The following is a 26976-nucleotide window of genomic DNA, read 5'->3' on the forward strand; positions in this document are numbered from 1 at the left end:
GGAAACAGACAAAATACAAGAGCCAGGGGAAGTAAAAGACTTAGCTCTATAAATTATAGTGTATTTTGGAAGACTATTTTAAACAAGTGGTTTGGATTGCGAATTAATGTTGTTCCTCTGTTGACTCATTTTCACTCTGTGAACAGAAAAGTATTTATTTTAATCACCAGTTTTCAATTTCTGCTGCTGGTCAGGTCTGAAGAAACAACGATCTGCTGTAAAAGCAAACTATTTTCCCTTCATGTGTTGGAACCCATCCAAAAAGTTCTCCTCCAGGGGTGGGTGATGGTTCAAAAGAATCTGACACCAGTGAAAGATCTCCATTACTTGTCACTGAACTGAATTCATTCATTTACAAACACAGCGGCTCCTGACTCGAGCATTGGGCTCCTTCCTAAGATTTTGCCCATTCGTTTGACTTTTACTAAATAACTTTTTGTCCACCCTTTGTAAATATATTATCAAGCTTGTGGATGTATACTCTAATAAGATGCAGCATGGATCAAGAAGTATCTAGCTATGGAAACTGCTTAGTAAGAATTCATTCATCACCCCTACTGCATGCCTAAAACAAAACCTTGTTATTCACAAGTATTTGATGCACGGCTTGCAAACACTGTTATTGTTGCTACTAACAATAAAATAATTCATTTTATTATTTTCGGTGAAATTACTTTTCCACCCTGAGAACCAGTTACTTCACTCCTACCCTATGGAACTACAGGGTTTTCCCTGAACATTCTATGCCTTTTGTACGATTCCCTTTAACTAGAATCTTCTTCTATTTCCACCTACAAGACTGAGCTCAAAGGCTGGGTTATTTTGAGAATTAAATAATGTATAATGTGTACTGTGCTTAGTCCAGTACCTTATATGTACTAAGTGCTCAGTAGTGACCTACTATCATCCTTATTTACAATTCCATTTCCCACTTCAGGTTCCAGTTTCATATAGCCAGAGTACGGACCACTTCTTCATCCTCCGTGCACATAGTATGGTAGTTGGCATAGTGTGTGAATAAATCATTGAACACTATTTTTACATGGGAACATGGCTATATTCTTCAAGCAGTGTTTTTAAATATCAATAAGCATTTGTACAAAATCAATTTGCTTGATTCTTGAAAACAGTTGGTAAGTTATTTAGTTAACAAATATCCTTTCAAAGCATCTGTTCACTATCCACCTATGATATGCTTTCTTTAAGTACTCATTGGAATGAATGTTAATTTCGCTAACATCAAATTAACAAAGGTTTTGAATGAGTGACGAGATTCTACTGTATATGTAAATTTATAAAAATAGTAACTACATTACTGAGATTTTTATATAATAACTATATTAAATGAGATTTTTAAAAAAGTTTGAAAAAAGTAACCCAGAGTGAAAGAGTAAAAATAATTGAAATTAATAAAAACTTAAATTTTCAGTAAGGAAACCGTACATAGTTCTATGTTTTTGCTTTATATTCTCTTTGGCCACTTTACTAGGAGAAAAAAGTAAATGCTTATTTTATAATAAATAAAAATATTTTCCTTTATGTTTCCCCACAAGGCACGCACAATTTCATATGGCTTGAGTGAAGAAATATCTCCATCCTTCAAAATACTCTCTGGACCTCAAGATCTCCTGTTCAAAGAATCCTGAGATTTACTTTCTTTTACAAGTGGCAATGACCTTGCTGAATTATACACATTAGGGTTTGGAGGTCTCTAAGTACCTTTCATTTGTGTTGAATTAAATCACACGTTTCATTAATTATACAGGTCATACATTTGCCTAGGAGTTAAAATATTCACTTTCAAAATGAAATAAATGAAGACCAGCTGGTTGAGAGGACACGGGGCAAATGCAGGATGTATTTTAGAATTTATTTATTGCTTTTTCTTTCAAGTCTTTGAATCCCTCATGTGTGGTGGCTTGCCATTTCCACATTTTAAGTTTATCTACACTGGTTTCATGTCTTGCAGCAAAAGTGTCAGGAGAGGGAAGAGTTGATTCAAACATGGGTTAAAAAGAAATTAAAAACCCAATAAAAACTCCAATCTCTACACAGTAATTGATAGGAGTTATTTTCAGGTAAGATTCAACTTTCAAAGCTTATATTATGAACAAAGTATGATTACTATGGCTTATTTAAACAAAACTAACATGGTTATTTTCATGGGATGTGTGCAGAAACAAAAATATTTTAGAAAGTGTTATGGCTTTTCTAAACAAGGGAAATAGCCCATTGAGGCCTCTCTCACCTCTTTGCATGGGTGCCTGTCGGGTAATACCGGGAACAGGATATGCCATCCCAGGCACAGTAAGGGTCTCGAGCCAGGCAGCAATCGGCACAAGCACTTCCGTACATGTCACACTGATGGAATCGGACTTGGGCCACGGCAGAAGCAGATCCAACATACAGCTGTTGCTAGAGACATCAAAGAACAGAGAGGCCGCTAGCAGAAAGGGACAGAACGCTCACTGAATTTCACATTTATACACAATCACTTCTGTGAATATTCATTTAAATTACTGCAGTTACTCGGGATGGGTAACGGAACACTGGTACTTTCATTCCTCTAAGATATGAAATATATTTATAGACCTGGATGCCCATAAACAAAATTGCTAAAGTGAGCTTGACAAAATCTCAAGAAGTTGACTGTTCTTTTGTTATTTAAACAGAAAGCCTCTTTCATCATTTAATACTGTAGGTCTTTTTAAAAGACCTTTAGAGGTGTCCAATAACATACTGGATAAGTAAATGGCCTTTTGTTGTTGTATTTTTTAAACTACGATGTAATTGATAAATAACACTATGTCAGTTTCAGGTGTATAATATAAAGATTCAATATTTGTATGTATTGTGAAATGATCACCACAGTCTAGTTAACATTCCTCAACACATATAGGTAGAATTGGTTTTTTTTTTTTGTGGTTTCTTAGCAACTTTCAAATATACATTAGGGTATCATTAACTATAATCACTATGCCATAAATTACATTCCCAGGTCTTCCTTTATAACTGGAAGTTTGTACCTTTTGATCCTGTCCACCCATTTTGCCCACCTCCCACCCCTTGCCTCTGGCAATTGCCAAACTGTTCTCTGTAAAAAACAAGCTCCTTTTTCTGTTGTGTTTGTTTCAATTTCACGTATCCGTGAGTTTATATGGTATTTGTCTTCTCTTATTTCACTTAGTGTAATGCTCTCAAGGTCCACCATGTTGTCATAAATGGAAGGATTTCCTTCTTTTTTGTGTCCGAATAATATTCCATTGTACAAATAGGTCACATTTTCTCTATCCATTCATCCACTGATGGGCATTTAGGTTGTTTCCATGTGTTGGCCATTGTAAACAATGCCACAATAAATGTGGGTACAGATTTCTTTCAGAGTTAGTGTTTTGCTTCCTTTGGATAAATACCCAGAAATGAAATTGTTTAATCATACGTTCTATCTTTAATACATTGAGGAAATTCTGTAATGTTTTCCATATTGGCTGTACCAATTTACATTCCCAACAATAGTGCACACTAACCTATACCATTTAAAAGAGTGATACACATATATACATAGAATGAGGGAATAAACTGTGAGATACATTGTAAAGTAAAAACAATAAGTAGCAGAACAAGTAACATTACATGTTCCTGTTTGCCTAAACATAAATGGTTATTTATAAATAAATTTGAGATAATATATGCAACAAATATTTCTGGAGAAATTTGCACCAGAAACTGGTTCTAGTAAAGTGGAGAGGAGGTTTGTGTTTCACTGCACACTCTTGTGTTACCATCATTTACTGTTGTTTTTGCAAAAACTTCAACAAAAAAATTACAGAATTACATCCTATCATGATACTAGAAGTAAATCTACTCTTATCTACCTTCCTCTAATAATAGAAAAATAAATCTATTACATGTAAACCACATATATTTTCATCAGAATAAAACTGTAACTTGTTCATGTATAAGCACATGTACTTCTGCTCTTTTTTTTTTTTTAATTTATTTGAGAGAGAGAGAATGACATAGAGAGAGCATGAGATGGGGGAGGGTCAGAGGGAGAAGCAGACTCCCCGCTGAGTGGGGAGCCCGATGCGGGACTCGATCCCGGGACTCCAGGATCATGACCTGAGCCGAAGGCAGTCGCTTAACCAACTGAGCCACCCAGGCGCCCAGTACTTCTGCTCTTTATCTTTGACCTGGACTCACAGATACAAACATGTACACATGCACATACACACAAACTTACTCTCTTTGAAGAAATCTCCATAGAAATAATAGGAACTGGATTCTGAAAAAAAATTTTTTTAAGTTTTTAAGAAATACAGGAACATACTTTAATATAGTTGTAAATCATGTGAACTCATATTAGGTATGTGACTAGTTCTATGCTAGCCTATAGCTTCCATTTTAGCAAATCAATAGGAACATATAATTACATTAAATATAGCTTTCTTTTAAGAACTCTTTTTAATGGAATAGGACAGATATGTAAGGTAAAAAAGTAGTGGATAATCTAAATAGCTCATTATTTGTTCCTGAAGTGTAATTTTTGTATTTGCATTTGAATATTACTCAAGCTTTGGAAACTCAAGTATCTTTAAATAAATAGTAGAGTCACAGTGTTCTTTCTTATAAAGTATTTGAACCATTAGAAGTGAAACAGTTATGTCTCTGAATAGGTGATATTGTTAACAAACCATGTGACTTTAATTGTTTAAATCCAAGACTAAATAAAATACTTTTTCTGTTGGTGTTATCATGGTCAATCAATATGAACCCAGGATGCTCTGAGCAAGATGAATAACTTCATTGTCTTTGAACTGCAACAGAGGAAAGATGTCCATAACATAGCTTTGAGAGCCTGTGTGTTATTCTAAGGATGGTGATTAAGACTAAAGTGTCTCCAATGAGTACCACAAACTCAGATGGATTCTGCCAGTACACAAGCATCAGGCAGGTGGGATCCACTCTGTGGATGATTATCCTTCAAAGAATTATTTTTTTAAAGAGAAAATTTGATCCCCTGTGTCAATATTTTTTTCAATATTTTAAACTACAGAACCCTTTAAGCAGGCATGCATGCCCTCATTTATTCATTCAGGTGACAATGTTTCTTAGGGTTGACATGAACAAAACCCTGTGGCAAGTGCTATGGTCCCTAATGTGAAATGAAATCTGACATAGAAATCCAGTAATGCAAGATAAACAAAACATAGCTGCTCTGGTTGAGGTAGGAACATGCTTAACATTGGGTGTGGCTACGGGGAATCTAATCTTCAGGACAGCCAAGGTGAAACAAACTGTTTTTCATCAATAAAGATATTTTCATATGTATCCATTACAAACATATACAGTCAATCTTCATAATTTGCAGACTTTTTACACATTTGCTTACTTGCTAAAATTTATTTGTATTCCCAATATTAATACTTACAGTGTTCTGTGGTCCTTCGTGGACACATGCAGGCACACAGAGGCAATAAATTTTGGTTGCCCGATGAGGACAACCCCAGCTGAGATCTATGAATGCGACACTCGGCCTTCCTGTTTCAGCTCTCATATTCTAAACAAGTGTCCTTTTCACGATCTATTTAATGCCATGTTTTTCACATTTTTGTGCTTTTTATTGGCAATTCTGATGTTTAAAATGGCCTCTAAGCAAAGCGCTAAAGTGCTGTCTAGTGTTTCAAAGCTTCAAAAGGCTGTGATGTGTATTATGGGAAAATACATGTGTTAAGTAAGCTCATGTTAAGTTCATGCATGCGTTACAGTGCCATGGCCCATGGGCTCCATGTTAATCAACAATATATACTAAATAAGGCATCTTTCAATTAAAAACACAAAAAGAACAAAGTTATATATTGATCAGTTGATAAAAATGTTGTGACTAGAGACTCACAGGAACCTAACCCTGTATGTCTCCTAGGAGCACTGGCCAGTGTTCACTAATGTGGTGTTCACGGTGATTTTAAAGACCACACCTGCCACAAATATTGACACTTGAGTCTGTGTGCGTATGTATGTGTATACATACATACATACAATTTCATGTCTAATCTTTGCGTTATCATTTTTTAGTTTTCTTTTTTGGTAAATTCTTTGTGGCAATTGATATGTTATGATAAAAAGCAGTATCACAATGTCCACAACATGAAACCTACTGCTTTGTTTTAATTGTCTATGTTGGTAGTACATTTGTAAAATGAGACTTTGCAATAATGATTCTGGAATTCATATGTGGTATGTGGTACTTCTTTAAGTCACAGTTCATATACTGAACTTCTTTTCATGCTAGCTGGGCAAATATTGGCCTTCTCATTTGAATAGTCTGCAATAATCACATAGATTTTAAACCATTCCTCACTTCAAATTCACTCTGAATTCACAACATACCTGTTGGAAGAAAAACTGATCTAACATCTTTCCTATTTACAACTCATTTGTAGTTGTAATATATAAATGTTGGCTATATTGTTTTTTTCTTATAAAAATACCTTGAATATCTGAAGTTCTTCTAGAATTACTTCTTCCATTGATTCTGTTTCTTGGTTATAAATCGTGATTACTTTCAGTACAATTCCATTATCTGTAAGAAAGGAAAAGAAGAGATAAACCAGAAGCTTGTCACAATCTGGTTTTCAAAACAATTAAAAACCATGCAGGGACTACGAATTTGAATATGCTTTGAGATTTAGATGCATCAAACATTTAATCATTACTAGCTGAAGCAATATGACTACTTATATATTCATATAACTTTATATGCTTGGCTAAAAAATAAGACCAAATAATATGTAATTATTTTTCAAATAATTTGATTCAGAAATTCAATTAAAGATTGAGAAATCAGGGGTGCCTGAGTGGCTCAGTCATTAAGCGTCTGCCTTCGGCTCAGGTCATGATCCCAGGGTCCTGGGATTGAGCTCCGCATCAGGATCCCTGCTCGGCGGGAACCCTGCTTCTCCCTCTCCCACTCCCCCTGCTTGTGTTCCCTCTCTCGCTGTGTCTCTGTCAAATAAATAAACAAAATCTTAAAAAAAAAAGATTGAGAAATCAAAATGTGTTAATATATATACAATGATATTTGATATGATATATATATACACACTTTTAATAAGAAAAGTTTCAAGTATATACTATTGAGAGAACAGTATAAGTACTCTTGCATTAATCATTTAGCTCCCATAATTATCAATAATTTTATAAATTTAAATTCATAATTTAAAATTCTATCTAATTTTTATTATACCTGATATTCTGAGCTTGGTCTTTTCAATAAAAAATTTAATAAGAAAAAAAAATTAATAAGACACTTACTTGCCTGTAAGAATAATTTGATGTAGTGCTAAAAACAGCTCAGAAAAAATAAGCACTTTGGAGGTACTGACCTAAGAATTATATGGTATTTAAGTAATTTGTTTAAAAATTCTCAAATTTTGTGGTTGGGTTTATAAAATTTGTTTAAAATAGAACTAGTAACAATTACCTGGATAGTACATGAAAAGGAATGCAGACTATAATTTTTAAGCCGAGAACACATAATAAACATTCAATTATTATTATATCAAGCAAAAAGCAAAGATGAAATTCAAATCATTAATTTGCAACTAGTGATTTGCAATAAGGACTTTCTCTCCCTATATACAGTATTTTATACACACACAGTATTAAGGCACGTGTGGAAAAATAACTATCATTTGTGGGATTTTCCAATGTTGTACTCATCACACTTTCACCAAATATGTTCTTTTGTGCTGTCAAGCTGTGGCTCAGTATGATGATATCTCTGAGTTAAACATCGTTTACATGATAGCATAAGTATATATCTGATATTTCTGGAATTCTCTTAAACAGCTTTGGTCAAGCTAACAAGAAAGTATTTCCAAAAACAGTCTTGGACTGATATACTGTATATGACTGCCGCTTTCCAGGACATTTAAAAATAACATGCCTTTTCCCATGCTTAATTCTATCAAATATTATTATTCTTGCTTATGGAACTTTAAAAAAAAAAAAAACTCTACTAGATGTCATTATGAGTGAATTCATGCATGGCCAAGTAATTTTAAGTTTGTTAAAGAAATGTGATGCTTTGTTAATCTTGAAACCACAGTGCAAAGCATATTATTAACATGAACCTCCTAAAATAAGGGTAAAATATTGCCTACACCAGAGAGCAAGTTCTGCAAATCAGATGAATGTTTCCTTACTTCTATCTTTGCTTTTTCAAAAAGTATGAATGGAGAAGCCCAAGCACCAGTATTAATATTATATCCTGGCTCCTGATCTGGGTATATGCAATGTCTCTGTAGAATGTAGGACGATTACTCTTCTAAATAGCAACTGCTGTAGCAATGACTATCATGAATATGAAGAAAAGAAAGAAATGATCATTTAAAAGGCTTTTTAAGTGTCTACAGAATTTTATAGTACTTGACAGAATTTGTCATATATTACCCAGATGCTAAAAGATTCCAGGTTCTCTTCCCCAAGCTAGATCTAATGTATGGATTTAATTGAAGTTGTAATTTGAAAATTTCACTATTTAGCATACTTATTATTTTGTTTCATTAATGCAGAATATTATAGCTTTGCTCTAAAAGTTTACCTCCATTATGGGTAACACTTGGCCTGTTTGGTACAAATGGTTGGTTCCGATGGGACCTGATAAGCCTTGCTGTGATTACAGATTTAGGTGAAGCTACTGTCCCAAGTGGCTTAAGAACCCTTGAGATCTTACTGAACAGCCAAAGGCGGCGATGGACCTGGGGACAGACAACATAGGCTGTCTTGCTATGGTGGCCTCCTTCTTCTATGAGAAGTTCTGCTTGGAACCAGTGTTGTTTATTAACATCAATTACTCAATCCTTCACTTAGTCACTTGTTCAAAGATACTAAGTACTGACTGCGTATCAGGAATTATGCATTGTAACTGCCCCAAATCCTCTCTTCCATTTCAGGGAATAAGCAGTGTGCAAACGGGCTAATGGAGTAATAGGAGATCTGTGGATAGGTTTTTTTAAAATACTAATAATGTTACTGATTTTAAGATTCAACATATATGTCTCAGCACTTTCTAATCTCTTTACCTGTCCCAATGAACAAGACATCGTATTGGCCATCCTCAGCTTCCACTCTATCCACTGCTATTTGTTTCAGGTTATATCTTCCATCTGTTTTTACCAGGATTGGTTTTTTATGGGCAGGTTTTATGGGCTGGTACATAAGTGGATGGCTTCTTGCAAATCGGATGGCATCATCAGGATAGTCTTTGGTGGTTCCGTATCTCCCACCATTCACTTTGCTGGCACACTGAAATACAAATAGGTAAATTTTTTTTTTTTTTGCCTTAAACCTAAAGAGCACGTTTATAATCAATTACAAAAACAATCAGAAAACTGAATGTGTTCAATTAACCAACTGCAATTAGAAATATTTAGCAACTACATATTCTTCATTAGAGAAATAAAATCATTAGAGAAATAAAATCTGCATTAAAGATTGCAGAGAAAGCCTGAATCATTCCAAACATTCAGCTCTAGAAAAACACAGAAAGTAGTGAAATCTTGGAAAAATGAAGTGCTAAATAATACTGGTACAATTCGAAGATGGTAAAAATGTGTATCATCATAAATATTATTATTTCCCCATTTTCTGATATTTATTTTTTCACATTGTAAATTAACTTCTGAATGTAAACAAAGTATTTTCATAGCAAAACAAAAAGCTTCTTTGTTGTGTTAAATCCCCCGCCCTGGATTAAGGATCACAACTGCACAAAATAGTTTTCCCATTACTGAGACTAAGATAATGTGATGGTTCCAATGGACTCACAGACGATAGAATTTTAGTGCTATAACAAAGAAACCTATTCAAATTCAGTCAGTGTTAATTAAAGAAAAAAAAACCCTCTCTGTTCTGTAATCTATATGAATTTATATTATTTCTGTCTGGATTCAGCACAATAAATTGAGAAAACGAGAAATACTTGCTATAATATGCCTGAATTCTTAAATCACTGACTCAAAAAATAAATGTTCAACAGCACCTCAGTTACTTTTTGGAATACCTTTAACTACATTGATTCATGCTTGTTATTAAGCACTCCCTCATTTTGTGTTTTTCCCTCCAGAATCAGCAGCAACTGCAATGATTATGTTGATAAGGAATTTTCCACTTTCAGGTATAAACACAGTAGTGTAGTAATCAGATTCTGCAAAGAGGGCATTTTTAATGGTTTGTTTTAAAATTCAGGTCATATTTCTTAATTTGGCCTGAATTTTTCACTGGAGTGTACTTACATGATACATAATTGGAAACATTCTGGACCAGCCTGGAAGCAGTTCAGTAACCAGTCACTTCCTCCAAATCTCCTTTAATACCATGTGGTTTCAAGAAGCATTTCCAGCAAAGCCACAGGAGTGGGTTTTCTCCATTTAAATTGTAATTTCAATCAATAGAGTGAAATAAAGTATACTTTATGTCTTACTGGAAGTAATAATTTTAAGCTAGTGAGAATGATTGAAATGGTAAAGCTTTACACTTGTTAATGGAGGGAAGGTTTGTTTCCACTTTGGATTTTGGCTCTGCAAAAATGGTTTCTACTTGACTTGCAAGTACTTGGGGAATCAGCACAGTAATGGGTTTTCACCAGCTGCTCAAAAAAGTGTAGGCTTTGACTTGTACGGCAAGTTAAATGTCAGTTCTCCATGGTCCATGAGCACCTACAATGAGCCTACACTTTGCCAACCTAGTTGTGCACAGAACACGATACAAAATCATCATCATTGGCATAGTCACCATCGTTTTTAGATACACGTGTAAGTAAAAGCACAGAAGTTTGCATGGCGAGTTGGAGCACGAGGACTCCCTCTCAGCAGCACAAGGGCAGAGGTCAGCAGCAAAACTTCTGGAACTCTAGTTGCACTTTTGTATTGACATTTCTCTTCCCAGGAGCCAGCAAGGATATTGAATGAGATGCTAAGTATTGTGGCAAGGAAGAGAAAAGGCTTCTCCCAGTTAAGCTAAAGTGAAAAGGAAGGAGAAAGTTTGGCCTAGGGAACTTAGAGGCCGACTCAAATATTACAATGTAATTATTTGGTAACTTTCTTCCCCTTGGAAATTGCACGTGGCCTTAATTCTTCTGAAGAAACGGAGGAATGTGATGCTCTTTTTAGTGGATGTTTCTGTGTTCACCGGTGTATCTTAAAAATACAGTTTCAGTTGGGGCTTCTTAGCCAAAATATCAATGATAATACAGACTTTATAATGGTGCTAAGATGTACCCATCACAGATTTTCTCATTAAATAAAAAGCATACAACCAGATATAAGAAGTGATATTTCTTTACTGTACAAGTAATCAAGCACATTTTTGGGTGTAGAATTTCTTAACTGTTTAATGGAAGTTTTGTAAAGCATCTGAAACACTGAACAAAATATTACTAAGACAGCCTTTAAAAAATAAGAATACTTTGTTAAATGCCCAAACTTACGGAACCAGGCCTTGGATAAGGGACTCTTCCTTCATAGAGTGACCAGTGGTATTCGGGTCCTTCCTTATGTGCATATGGTCCATTAAAGGCTGCCCGGATGCTAGACATATGATAGACACATATTGCATGCCCTCTAAATATATTACTGGAAAAAAAAAAGATAATTACTATTCTGGAACTGACTAGCAGTCAGCTAGTCACACCCTTCAGACTATAGAGATAAGGATGAAGTCTTTTGGATAACAAAGTTGCAATCTCTTAAACAGAGGATATTCTAGAAATATTAACTACTGTAATATTTCAAGTACTGGAACTCTAAAACTTACCATTTCTTTACCTTCTTATTACAATAAACTGAAAATGACATTGTTAGACTAAAAACAGTGACATGTGTCACCTCACTTTATTATTGCTAAATCTTAGATTGTGTTTTTATATTTTCGTGAAGGAAAATATGGACCGAATATTTAAAAAGATTCGTTCCCAAGTTGAATTATTCATTTTAAGCTTTATCTCCTTGTCTGTTGTTTCACATTCAGAGTAGACAGTGTTTGCCTAATCACTATGCCGTTAATATTGCTAATTCTGTTCAAATTTTATTTGATTTCTCAGTGTCTATGATCAAATAACAAGTTAAAGTCTTATGAAACTTTGGGGCTTTGTTCCATCCTTTACCTTGGGGTCACAGAGGCATCAATAAGCTTGCTGTACACCCCCTTTTCCAGTGACCTCCAGGCCACTGAAACTGAGTACCATACTGGAAAGATGACTGGACTGAACTACATTAATTTGGGGGAAAATGACTTAAATTATATAAAACTCGGATTATTTACCTCCAGAACTAGCAGCAATTGAAATAATTTTTTTTTTTTAATAAAAAGTTCTACTTGCAAAAGATAAAGACAGCCGATGACTAACTATAGCAAGTTTTACCAGGGGCATTTGCGATTAAGATTCTGCAAAAGGACATTTTTAAGTGATTTGTTATAAAAATCTGGCCGTCTTCCTTAATTTGGCATGCTCTGAATGAATTCTAACATGTCCCCATCCTCCTGTGAGAATCAAAATAATTAATGTTTAGGGAAGCGCTCTGCACAATGCCCAGTTCTTTCTAAACGTAGAAGTTCCTACACTCGGAGACACCTGTAGAACAGCAGTTATATCACTGTCTTAGGACATCAATTCACACATTTTATAACACACCTTGAAGCAATTGGAAATGCCTGCAATAGTGAGAAAACCAGAGAAAGTCTCCCAACTAAAGTGGCAATAAACCTTTGATCACCATGCTACAAATACCAACCTTTACGTCAGGTAACAGCTGGGAAGCCTTTTCCTCAGATTTATGTATAAAGTGAACAGTCACAACTGAAATAATGGAAGAAAATAACGTGTTGTCTTTGAAATCTAGACAGATCCATTATGCTATCACTTAGGAAAGTAGCTCATAAACTGACCATACGAACCCACAAAAAACCTATTCTGGTTACCCCATAGCTTTTATTTATTATATAAAGCCATGGAATTAGAATGCAATGGCATAAGAATAAAGATGAAGTTAAAAAAAAAGTTAGGGATTTTCCGAGGACTGCGACAACTACAAATCTACATGCACTACTTTACTTTGCATCAAGGAAGAACTGATAGCAAAATTGTTTCCATGTTTCTCTGTTGAAGAAAAGGTCTCCTTACAATAGCACAATATTTATCGGAAGAACTTTATTATTTTTTTCAAAGTGAGTGTATGAAATTACCTGCTGAAAAAACAAATGAAAGCTTTGTGGAGAGACCCTGAGCAAACAAGGTAAACATGATTATAACACAGTTTAAGGCCAGTGCAATGCAAAAGAGGAAGGGAATTCAATCATTCTATTCCTGTCACAAGAACTGAGGTATATTCTTTTTTTTTTTTTTTTTTAAGAATTATTTATTTGAGAGAGAGAGAGAAGGGAGAGCAGGGGAAGGGGAGAGGGAGGGAGAGAATCTCAAGCAGACTCCGTGCTGAGAGCAGAGCCCAACATGGGGCTCCATCACAAGACCGTAAGATCATGACCTGAGCCAAAATCAAGAGTCAGATGCTTAACCAACTGAGCCACCCAGGCAGCCCAAGGTATATTCTTTATTTCTCATTCCAGTCATCTCACCTCTACCCTCTCCTATTTGGAAAGACACACTCAGGAAATTATATGTGTAAACTTTCAACCAAAACTGATTCTAATGATATTTTTTCATTCATGTATTGACACACATGAAATAACATTTCATATTTTTCTAACACTCTTCAATGGACAAAATACAAACACGTTAAAGAGAAAAAATAGATTATATGCCCTAAACTTGAACAGGTTATTTAAATTTAAAACATGGAAGGCAAATCATAAATATATGTTTGCTATGAATCTACATGGGAGCAGGACAACCTGAATAAAGGAATGAGCAAAGTGCTCTGTGATTAAGTTATCAGAGAATATTTCTTATAGATGGCAACTGACAAGTACCGGAGAACTGATATAAGTCAGTGTTGGAAGATAAAGTCATTTGAAGCAAGACAGGTGGGTAAATAAAATCATAGTGATGGAACCCTAATGAGTAAGACACAGATTCTGTCAAGGTATAATCTTGTAGGAAAAACTTGCAAAGCTGAGTGGCTAAGAGTTGATAGAGAGCCTTGAAAATAATATGACAATTTAATATGACAATTAAAAGAATTATGCTTGCCTCTGTAGCATGGAACTAATATCATCAACTACGAGAAGAAAATCATTCTGAGAGAGGAAGGAGGAAGGAAGTCAGAGAGGAAGGAGATTAGGATACTGAGCACAGAAGGATGCTGGGGCGCTTCAAACAGTAACAAATAAAGATCTGAATTGAGATCATGGCTTTAAAAATAAAAGAACAATTGCAAACATAAGAGAACAAAGAGAAATTGGTGACATAAAATAATAGACAAGGACAATGGGTCAACAGTATTTCCAACTTACATACACAGTGAAGGAGTAAGGCATATTTTGTTTCATCCTGTTTTTATAGATCATGTAAATTTCTCACCTAGTAGTGTTAAAGAGTCCAAATATCACTGGGTTCTTATGATCTCTGGTGTGCAGCAAGAAAATATCCTCTGGAAAATTAAAGACCATTACGTGAATATTTTTAGTCCTCTTTGCATGTAAAGAAAATATACTGACATAAAATAGCTTAGAACCCATTACGGATGTAAGACATCAATTTCTTTCCATACACAGTCATACGCCCAAGACCAAATCACAACAGAGAGAAACACTTGGCTGTTCAGGATGACCCTGAGCTGGGCCTCAAGGAAGGAACGAAGTGCTGACCATCAGCTATTGACAGGGATCTCCTGTTCCTGAAACTCCCCTGGCCACAATGAAAAGACCAGAAAATTGCTCATTGCAGGAAGCAAGTTTCCATACCTGCTAGTGAGAGTGAGGAGTGGAGAGAGGAATACACATCACAGAGTAAAATTCAATTCTCTCAAGAAGATTTACCTAATTCATCAAAATAGGTGTCAATTCCATTCATGCCTGGTACTGAGCAGACCAGTCTGGCTTTTAGGAAAGTGCTCCACTTATTCACCAGTATCCTCTGGCCTCCCACATCATTCTGTGATGAACAAAAGCAGGCGAGTGAGTACCTAAGGAGCTTCTAACAACAACAAATTGTGTATTATTAAACATGCAGATGAGAACAGTTGTAATTCTTTTTATTTAATCTGGAAAATGTAGCCTAATCCTCAAATAATACCAAAGATGCAATTCCCCATAAAAACTCTTTGAGGTTTGCACAGTATGCCTTGTTAGTATACTTTCACTCTGGGCCATTAAATATACTTTCCAGGTATTAAAGAATGTTAATAGAGTGGTCTATCCTATATAAAGCAGTGGCTTTTATAATACAATAAACTTAGTATTAATGATAATCTACTTATCTTGGAAATACAGAAAACATCCACTTTTTTTTTTCTAAAAGAAAAAAAAAGTTTGAAATACACACATACACATACACAGCACATACATATATATTTGCACACATATACACACACAAATGTACATACATGGACATATATATGTATATATAAATTTCCTCTTAAATTTATTTTTTTTTTTAAAGATTTTATTTATTTATTTGACAGAGAGAGACACAGCGAGAGAGGGAACACAGCAGGGGGAGTGGGAGAGGGAGAAGCAGGCTTCCTGCTGAGCAGGGAGCCCGACGCAGGGCTCGATCCCAGGACCCTGAGATCATGACCTGAGCCGAAGGCAGCCTCTTAACCGACTGAGCCACCCAGGCGCCCCGCTACTTCAGTTGGTTTTGAATATTCACTAACAGCCTATCTGAATACCCAACCAACCACAGATGTTTTTTCTGCAGAATCAACCAACTGAATTTTTGAAACATAATATAAATTACTTAGAATGTGGACTAAAGAAACTAGAAAGATTTTGGTTAAATTAAATTTTTAAAAAGGGAGCTCAAACGTCTGTGTGGGAAGAAGTACAGCCTACCTACAGACTCGCTCTCCTTAGTGTGGCTTTGAAAATGAGGATGATCACACAAAAGGCACAGCTCTTTTAAGATAAAACTTTCAGGAGATGTGAAGTCTAAAGATTAGATAGCGAATACTGGTTTTAGGCAGCCTATAGTATCCTAGAAAATCTTTTTTTTTTTTTTTTTAACTAGAAAATATCTTAAAGTAGAAAGCCTACTATACAATCACCAAGGCGAGACGGTAAATCGTGAGGTAAGCACGCAGAACAAGAGAGAAAGGCCTCACCACACAGAGGCGCCCCACTCGGGCGTAAATGGCCTGCGCACTGCTCTCGGCCTCTAGGGCCTTCTCGGTAAAAAAGAAATACACTTTGTTGTCATCTCGGTCTTCATTGTCAGGAATCATGTACGAACCTACAAATTTTGGTTCTACAGATATAAAAAAAAAAGTAGAAGAAAAGTAAAATAGTTATCACAACAAAATGCTAGGTTATTCAATAAATTACCTATCACATGAATGCTTCGGTTTAATAAAATCTTTTCCTTGACATTTTGTATAAACAGTGAAATCATGTAGAGATCTCCATTCTCTTTGCAAACCAATAGTTTTGTTTAGAACTAGGAGAGGACATTTTAATTGGAAAATATGAGTCAAGAAAGGAAAAACCAATTTCAAACAACATACCTTAAAATGCATTCAAAGAACAGATTAGGGGCACGATGGTGATCATCTCCATTAATTTCCTCCCATATATATAAAAAGTCAACATAAATATATGTAAAATATTTGAGTAGAGAAGTTTATCTTTTTTTTAAATTTATAGATTATCTACCAGTGCAGCTCATGGAAGACCATTTCAATTTTTAAGGTAGAAAATTTATTTTAAAGTCTTTGTGTTCGTAGTCTTAGGGACCGGCATGAACAACCCTTGACTAATATACTACGTCAAATATTTTAATGATAACATGCTGCCAATAATGATTATGTACTCTAAAGCTTAATAAAAAGGCTAAAAATAATAAAAAAACATTATTAAATGATATTTTAATCCCTGGATAGACCAGTGTGCCAAAACATAAACATTATTTCTGTCTATGAATGGCTAGTGATTTTCCTAGAATTTTATTTGTCTCTAAATACAATGTGATCTCATTAAAATAAGCAAAGCAATCAATTCATCCAAAATATACCAACTGACAAGAGAAAACAAAACAACTTATTGGATAAAAGTTTTTTTTTTTTTTGCTTTTCATATATTTGGTTAGTTTTCTTCATTTAAATCCTGATTTCTAAGTATCGCTATGTGGGTAATTTGGTTTTATAATACAGCCAGTCCATTTTGATCAAAAATGGTATATGCATATTACAGATAATATTTTAATTTAGGAATATTACTAAAATTCTGAAATTTGTAAAAACTGTAAAAGACATTTGTATTATTATTATCAAAATGGCAAATTTCCCCTGAGTTCTAGACTTGTTTTCAGTTCTGATTTACATGCTCTTTTCTCTTGAACTCTACCTTTCAACAGGCGCTCATCGTCATGCTCGGTGCGAATATGAGCCAGTCGCCCCATGCTCCGGAAGATTGCAGCGTCTCTGCCCCAGTAATCACTATAGAGTCCAGCAAACAATTCATTACCTACGTGGAAACATCAGTTCAAAAGAAGTCAGTATTTGTTTCTGGATGTGACAATCTATATGCCACAATGACATCAAACATATCCAGGTTTACTGCGTATATGACCTCATGAAATGAATACTATTGTAAGAGCATGGATGGTACTGTCAGATTGCTAGGGTTGGAATATCGACTGCCACTTACTAGCTGTGTGAACTTGGGCTGGTTGCTTAACCTCTCTGTGGCTCAGTTTCCCCATTTCCAAACAGGAATAGCACTCAAAAGTACTGTAAAGAGTAAAACACTTCAAACAATAGCTGGCATATACTAAGACCTATATGGATACATTTTTTTAAAGATGTATTTATTTATTTGAGAAAGAGAGAGAGAACATGCTCAAGTGGAGGGGAGGGGCAGAGGGAAAGAAGCTCAAGCAGGCTCCGCGCTGAGTGCAGAGCCCGCAAACGGCTTGATCTAATGACTCTAAGATCATGACCTGATCTAAAATCAAGAGACTGACTCTTACCTGACTGCTCCACCTAGGCGCCCCAGACCTATATGAATATTTGACAAGTAATCTGGTTCATTTTATTTTACCAAACTTCTTTTAACCTTTATATCATCAGGGTATTATTATTAATTTTTATATTATTATTATTGGTATTATACGCAAGACAGCTAACTCAAATCCTTCTTGGAACAAGAGATTGCTTCCATTAACATGATTTTAGTACAGGAACCACAAAGTCTGACAATGTTGTAAATAATCCAATTAGTTGTCATTTAATTTGTAAGTTTGTGGCATAGATGGGAATGATATAAAGAATTTATAATTCAATCAGTTAACAGAATGAACGAAGTCAGTTATAACATGCGGTGGAGGTCCCAGACTTAAAATCAGATCAAGGAATTACAAATGTATGCAGGGTTTCAAGAAATGACAATGTGTCCTTGAAAACAGCCAGAAAAACATTAAATAGCTTATGAGAAGAGGAAAAAAAAATAACAGATAGAAAAATAAAATAAAGGTAAAGGGAACTGCAGAACGACTAACACCTCTCAAGCACAGGAACTTGGGAGTTCTCTTTTGTCAAAGGGACAACAAAAGATAATCAGTGTGCCCATGAGTGGGGCCAGAGGGATTGTCCTATGCATATGCAGTTTTGGTGTCCTGTCCCTGGCAAAAATCTCTAAAAGAAGCAAATGATAGTAGCAGATCACTAGAAGCACCACCCTCAATTTAGGGTGGTAAAATTCTCATAATGAATATCATATAACTCTGGTCAGGTTTAAAAATATGGAGCTGATGACTATACTGAGCTCAATGTATTAATGTTTTTCTGTTAAATATGGAATGTGTACAAATGGTATTTGAAGTGCTTTAAAGTTTAAGAGAATTCAAATTAACTGTATCTCTAATTTAGTACATTTAACTGAATAATTAATTTTAGAATTAGAATTATTAAAGTTACAGGTTTAAAAATTTGACCGAGTATATAAACAGAATTTAGGAGAACTTGATTTCAAGTTTATAAATTTTAGTTTTTTAGTGATTTATTTATTTATTTATTTTAGAGAGACAGAGAGAGAGCAGGGAGGAGGATGGCGGCAGAGGGAGAGGGAGAAAAATCTCCAGCAGACTCCCTGCTGAGCACGGAGCCCCATGCAGGACTTGATCCTATGACCCTGAGATCATGACCTGAGCCGAAATGAAGAGTCAGATGTTCAACCGACTGAGCCACCCAGGTGATCCTCACATTTGTAAATTTTATTAGATTTTTAAAATTATTTCAGTATTTATAAAGGGTTTTTTCTAAGTTAAGGCCTTTAAAACTTTGAAAAAAAACCTGAATAGACTAAATATGTTTGTATGGCTTAAAATTTGAGAAAGTAATCAAATGTGCTGTAAATAGGACACTTTATAAAGAAGTTTATTTTCAACTTGAGTTAACTGATTTACTTTTTAAAAAGTGAAGATAATTGCTTTTGTTATAGCAGGTTTAAGAATAGAAAAATGAGATATAAATTGAATTTAAAAGCTTAGGAAAAGCAAGCTTTTAAAAATGTTATAATAATAAACTAATTTTCATTTATACAAAGCAAGTAAATGTAAATAGCTTTTTTGGTTCACAAAATCCACTAAGGATACTTAAAAAATATATACAGGAAATAGGTAAATAAAATCTAGGTTTCCCACCAAGGAATTTGCTTTTAAACTATACATATATCTAATATAAGAGAAACAGGAGAGAGAGGGGTAAATATGGCAGAGTATTAACAATTGATGAATCCAGGTAAATGGTATAAAGGTGTAAATTTTACTCCTCTTTCAATTTTTCTTTGGATTTGAAAATTTTCCAGATAACAAGTTAAAAAAACAGAGCTATATTTGTTGAGTTCATCCCATAACTCAAATGTACACTAAGTGAGAGATGTGGTAAGGAAAGTAACAGAAAATAAAAAAAGATGCTTTACCTCTGGACTTAAAATATAATTTGAGAGAGAAAACTTATATCAGAACTCTTATTTAAGCATGTTCTTTGGTAACAGAAGGGAAAAAAAGCAACACAATTTATATCAAAGTCAGTTAATGTTATATTCCTCAGAAAGTTATATCTGTATGTGGAGAAGGTGATTTTGAGATAAAATGCATTCAGTGGTTAGGGATATGAACCGTTTGTGGGAGGCATTCTGCACTAGTTGTACATGGATAAAAGAGACTCATGTTAAATTCATTAAAAAGGCCTTGGGGAACATCAACTTTATGGCATGAAAGAATGAGATGACCCATAAAAGGGTTCATTGACTATTGAGCCACCAGAGCGGGGATTTTTCTGAAATGTTTTTGTTGTTAATTATTAAACTTGATTATATTCCCCATATAAAATATAAAGGCCACTTTGGAAAATTATTCTGTTTTTCTAATATGGACTTGGCCGAATGCTTAATGCACAAATGGGTACAAAAAAATAGATTTCTTAAAAATCATGACAGTTTTCTATTTCTTAAGTTTTTAATATTTGGTTTGACTTAATGTCTTAAAAAAATTTCTAGAACTTCCATATTTGAAAACATTACTATTATGGGAAAATAATCTTCATATTAGTTCACAACAATTTTACTGCACTTATCCCAATCTGAAACACTGTATCAAAGTTCTCGTTTTAATCAATTTCACAAACTTAACAAACAAGTACCCTGTGGAGACACTAGATGGCAGCCCTTTGATACCGAATAATAACACATCCAAGAGAAGTTATCTGCTCAAAGGAAAAGATGATATATTACCAATTTTACCCAATTTCCCTTTCTGTATTCAGATAAAAGAAAATAGTTTGTGAACAATTCGAACAACACAATATGAACTGTTTGACTTAAACTTCAAAGAAACCAGACAGGTGCTAAAAACTCAATGCTGTGTAAACTGAACCAAATGTGTTTCTGTTGGAAATGTTAGATTTTCCTCAGAAGGGAAAGATTCTCCTTTCATTGCTTATTATCAGTGTAAAGAATAAAATAAATTCATAGTAGTAGATAATAGTTATGCTTGGTAAAACATTTTCCTAAGGAAAAAAAACTTGAAAAATCATAAAGTAGAATAAGCCTTTAGGCACAAATATTACATAATAGTAATTAACTGAGCCAACATATTCAGCATCATTATAATTGATACTATTTATAGCAAATACATAAAGTACGTATGTATGATATTTCAACTGAATACTTTAAAATTATAACCATTTGATATAATTAGGGTATATTTTTGATTCAACACCCTGGTATTTTACAAAGTGCAAAAAAATCTGGATAAATCATATTTTCATGGGTTAAAAAGAAAAGGTTTCATATAAATAAAAAATATGTTTTAAAGTTTCAATGATAAGAACAGAACTATCCAATTTTTCAGTTTTGTATGTCTATAAAGACATGATATTTAATAAATGTGTTAGCTTAGCCATAGATTTAACTGGTATCTGATCTATTTCAATATTCTGAATATAAATAACCAACTTGATTCTTATGCCATATATTACATTTCATTTGTTATACCACTGAATTCTGATGGTACCTGATGTTATGTTAATTTTAGATGGTCAAGTGTGGTTATAATTAAAAAAACAGAGCATCTGCAGGGTGTTTTGACAGGTGAATGTAACTTATTATTGTCATGCTCAACAGAGGCTCTCTGTACAGACACAAGAACAGTGGGAAGAGGTCTGCACTGGAAATCCGTCATACTAAGCCCCCAGCTTGAAATCTGCTATTCAGTATCTCATGGTCTTCATTACTTGTAAAATCACAGAGACCTACATGTAATTTCTTGAGCCTGCCAAGCTTTTATGTTCTGCCTGGAAACATTCTGCCTAAATTCTGCACCTCCTTTCCTGCTTCACCTCCCATGTACCTGACTATTGTCCACTTCCTCTATGAAGCCTTCCTTGATGAAACTTTTGTTAGTGTAGTGATTCCTAGTACCACCATAGCCCCCGTGCCTATTTCTATCATACTGCTCATCCTACTATATTAACCGACTGCTTGTATGTTTGACATTATGCCTCACTAGCATGTAGGCCTCTTGATGTGTCTTATATATTGTCTTTTCCCCAATATCTTGCACAGTGTCTGGAATACAGAAAACGCTCAATAAGCATTTGTCGAATCCATGAAGAGCACAATGAATTAATTCGTGAATGTATCTAAAAATTCTTTTAGGTGCTTAAAGTTAATAAAGCTATGACATGCAATAAAAACTCAGGACAAGATTCTGATTTTTCAAAAATGCTTCAGGAAAAAAATACTAAAAGAAAGAACAAACTATTAAGCATTTATATGAAGAACAGAATTCCTTGAATTTTTGTTCCTTAAAAAGCCCATTTTTAATAATTTTAATTCATGAACACAAGGACTCTATTTTCTTCTAGTATTTGTCCCTAATAGTTTCAGCCCCCAAAGACTGTGTCTACACTAAACTGCTTATATGAAAGAAAATAAGAATCATTTGACTCTTGGCAATATAAAAAAACAAATCCACTGTAAATAATTCTACGTTAAAATGCGTCATTACAATAGTTTTCTACATAATTCCTTTTTTACAGAACTCTAACTGAAGTTTCAGTTAAACATATTGCATTGCCTTCATGTTTTATGAAACTTATCAACAGCTTTGTTCATGGAGTGTATACTTACTAATCAATTTGAGTTTTTAGTCACCACATTGGAAATACAGATTTTAATTGTTTCGTAAGACAAAATTCACAGTTTTCCATGCTTTTTATCTTCTTAGGTTTTACTCAAGCATTTCTCCTATTTGTGTTGTAAATGTCTACACATCTAAATAATGTGAAATATATTTGCCTCATGGACAGCACATGGTTAAAGATTGATTTTACTGCTTCAATTTATAACTGAGCTGTATAATTTTGTTAGAAAATCATTCTAATAGCAGATGCATTATTTTGTAGAATGACTGTAACAGGCATCATTGCATATAGAAACAAAATACATGCAAGAGGATGAGGATGGAGAAGAGTGGTCCATATATTCCAACATCCACATCTCACTTTACATTCATACTCTGATTAGGATGCCAGAAGTAACCAGGCAGAATATATCCTTCTATTAGTTATATAGTAGTTGTTTGGACTTTTTTTTCTTCTGACCTTATAATTTTTTTTAAAGATTTTATTTATTTATTTGAGAAAGAAAGAGAGAGAGTGAGAGAGAGAACACAAGAGGGGGTAGGGTCAGAGGGAGAAGCAGACTCCCTGCCGAGTAAGGAGCCTGATGTGGGACTCAATCCCGGGACTCCGGGATCATGACCTGAGCCGAAGGCAGTCGCTTAACCAACTGAGCCACCCAGGTGCCCCCTGGCCTTATAATTTTTGTTTGTTTTGAGGAATCGATAAGCAAAATATTCAAAGAGGCCCGTAGAGACTAGTAGTTATAGCCAGAAGCAACAATACGCATGTGGATAATTGGCATTTTGCCAGATGTGAGAGAGCAAGAGAGTTGGATAAGAAATTATAGACATTCTTTAGGGACAGGAACATGGCAAAGGAATGACTTTAAGTCTAAATTTCTGTACAATTGGGGTGAATTCAAGAAATAAGGCAACACACTTCATTTGTTACATTTATAGAGGCTGCAGTTATAAAGACATACATTTTATCTTCATTCATATTTTTCATTTATTTTTCTAATATTTATTAAGTCATATTTTGTGCCAGAACTATTCATTCATAACTCTGTCCTGGATATAATTAATTTAAAAGGAACATTTATTTTTTTAAAAAATTAATGCTACTAATAGCTTGAAAAAAATCACTTAAATTTCCTCTGCATATATTCCAGCTCCCTTTCATTCAGTCAACACTGACCTTCAATTTACAGAATATATAATGAGCAGATATATTCACAAAGGTCTTACTATTATGAATAAAAGTACAGGAATAAAATTTCAGTGGCTGTAAACTTTTGTAATTTTATTTGCTTAAAAAGGTAACATAGGACCAAAAAGAGTGTAGAAAGAAAATTTCAGTGCTTAAAATATCTTACTCATGGTTATTTGTTGAAATAAAATTTACTAAGTCTTTAAGTTGAGAAGTCATCCTAAAGATATCCTAACAACAAAGCTAACCCTTTGAAAGCAAAGAAAAAGTACGTGACAAATTAGAGTGGTTTTCCCCCAAATGCTAACAACATGCATGTGAGCGTACCATAGTCATGTCAAGTATAGTAAATATAAAATTACACCTGGAACTACAAATCTGGGTCAGAATGAAATGTTTAAAAAAAAAAAAAAAGCAATAGAATTGAGAAGGCAAAGTATAAGGAAAATCCTGCAGTTACTGAAGGTGTTATAAACTTACTAAGAATATTGCAATATTAAATCCAACAGAGCTGATGAAAGAGTCAGCCAATATTTTCCTTCCCGGCCAAAATGATATATGACATAAAATATCTCCTGGGGTGCCTGGGTGGCTCATTCGGTTAAGTGTCCAACTCTTGATTTCAGCTCAGGTCATGATGTCAGGGTCCTGAGATGGAGCCCTGTGTTGGGCTCCCTACCGGGCGTGGAGTTTGCTTGAGATTCTCTCTCTCTCCCTTTGCTCACCATCCCCTCTCTTAAATATATATATTTGTATTTCCTGAATTTTCATTTGGCTAGTCACCAAACCTAATAATTTGGTAGCAATATAAGTACTATCTTTGGATGAAACAAAAAGTATAGGCAAGTAATACATCAATTTATTTTACTAAATACTCCAGTGTTTCAACAAAGTGTTTTTAAAACCAGGTTGTAATGTCTTACATTCTTCAGACACTTACTTAAGACCATTTTTAATATAAAATTAGTAATCACGGTAGGGGAAAATGTGGCTAAACATGTAGAAATATTGCACCTGCATTATGAATTTCTATGCCACCAGGATAAATTATGTTAATATCAAGTGGCATTTGGAGAGCAACCCTAATTAATGTATGATTTCATTTCGACTGATGTGTGAGCATTCAGAACATAGCTAAACAAGGAGGTTGTTTTACTTCTTAAATCTTGTTTCACATGGCATCATTGCAAGATACTAACATTTCATTTCTAAATTAGATGATAAATTTAATTAAAACATGTTTGTTAACTTGTCTTTTACCTAGCAAATAATCTTTCTTTATTCAGTTTTTCGGTAATCTTTTTAGTTCACGTGATCTTCAGCCAACTGAATTTAAGTTAACTGAAATGAAAACTGTATCTAAATTTAAGAAATGATAAGATGTTCTTTGATTTGCCAGCACATTTTTTTTTCTTTGGGGGCCTTGTTAGCTTTATGAGTATTGTTACAAATTCTAGTTTCTTTTCATGAAAGCGCATCTTAAGGTGAACAGGCACTCAACGGGAAGTGTGACCCACAATTAACAAAGAAACAAAGAAGGATTGTGGTCTCAAGATGGTCATCGTTTTTGCTGGAGTCTTGTCCTATCCCATCAGCTGAGAACATGTGTGGCCGTAAAATACCACAATAACGCATTCTTTCCCTGTTGGAGTAAGCTACACCGAGTTTGCCAAATTCCAACTCAGGTAGCTCCGTTTTTCCAGCCCAGATTCCTGCTGTTTTTTCAACTGGGTGAATTATTCTTATTTCCTCTCTCTCAGAGCTGCTGGCTCACATAGGTTATCAGGTTTCCGTCTCAGCGGCTGCTGGGTATCTACAGTGAGTGAATGATCTTTCAAAGGTACTTTGGGATGAAAGCTAGTGGATAAATGTGAAGAATTATATTTTTATTTCTTCTTTTTGGAGGGATTATTCCTATAACATTTGTGTTTAGTTTGGAGGGCTCTTATGATTTGATTTCTCTTCTGAATGCGCGAAACAGCCACCCAGATGGCAAGCACTTCACATTTCAGCACAGTGTAATTTGATTTGGAAGTTCAATGAAACTCACTTGGAAATGTCCCTCCAGTAATATTTCCCCTCTTAAAAAATTCAGTTTTAAGTTCCTGGTTTCATGCATAAATAAGCTCCAGGGAGGCTTAGTGGTGAGTGGCAGGGTGACTAAAGGAATTGTTTAAACCATTTAAATGAAATGTTAAAATTAAATGGTGTGCTAATCTTCTTAGGATTTCATTATAGAAGTAGTGTTTACTCTGTAATTTTCCACTTTCAATATCACTTGTAATATTCTTATGAATAATATCCCAAAATTTGTTTTTTGCTTGTTTAGGAATATTGAGTCTATTCAGTGAATATTTATAGGAGGCCTGTTCTGTGCAAGATGTACGGTAAAAGAAATGATAAGAAAATCTCTTCCAAACATATTCAAATTTTAAATTTGTGAAGTTACCCCCGAAAAAGCACTAAAAGCATTAGAAAAAATTATCTATCAAATGCATGTATTTTAATGCATACACTGCCATTTCTAACATTTATGGATCTGGCATTCATTCAAAGTGTCCCTCCTAAGATTTTGATTCCTACAGAAGTTTAAACTTAGGCAATCTTATTTTCATATTTAAAGTCTCCCTTCAGGGTGCCTGGGTGGCTCAGTCGTTAAGCACCTGCCTTCAGCTCGGGTCATGATCTCAGGGTCCTGGGATCGAGCCCCGCTTCCGGCTCCCTGCTCAGCGGGAAGCCTGCTTCTCCCTCTCCCACTCCCCCTGCTTGTGTTCCCTCTCTCACTGTGTCTCTGTCTGTCAAATAAATAAATAAAATCTTTAAAAATAAATAAATAAATAGTCTCCCTTCCTCACATTCTGTTTATAACACACACACACACACACACACACACACACACACACACAAAGTTAGAGGAATGCTAGCTATCTTGAAATACTATTTTTCTTTAAAATATTATACTCTTTAA

At 34.5% G+C, this 26976-nt stretch overlaps 1 protein-coding gene across 2 annotated transcripts in view; it reads right to left on the reverse strand.

Moving 5' to 3' along the window:
* SEMA3E (semaphorin 3E) overlaps positions 1-26976 on the reverse strand; it is a 246189-nt gene that overhangs the window by 24941 nt on the left and 194272 nt on the right. The window contains exons 6-14 of one of the 2 annotated variants that reach the window (XM_078060095.1): positions 17521-17640; positions 16284-16426; positions 14998-15112; positions 14540-14609; positions 11492-11591; positions 9087-9309; positions 6492-6583; positions 4244-4285; positions 2249-2415 (exon numbers count right to left, since the gene is read on the reverse strand). In XM_078060095.1, the coding sequence (XP_077916221.1) occupies positions 2249-2415; positions 4244-4285; positions 6492-6583; positions 9087-9309; positions 11492-11591; positions 14540-14609; positions 14998-15112; positions 16284-16426; positions 17521-17640 (1072 nt within the window). Of the gene's footprint in view, positions 1-2248; positions 2416-4243; positions 4286-6491; positions 6584-9086; positions 9310-11491; positions 11637-14539; positions 14610-14997; positions 15113-16283; positions 16427-17520; positions 17641-26976 lie in introns of both variants that reach the window. The other variant, XM_036107927.2, reaches the window with a different exon arrangement.

The sequence above is a fragment of the Halichoerus grypus genome, chromosome 12, assembly GCF_964656455.1.
Source record: "Halichoerus grypus chromosome 12, mHalGry1.hap1.1, whole genome shotgun sequence".
NCBI lineage: Eukaryota > Metazoa > Chordata > Mammalia > Carnivora > Phocidae > Halichoerus > Halichoerus grypus.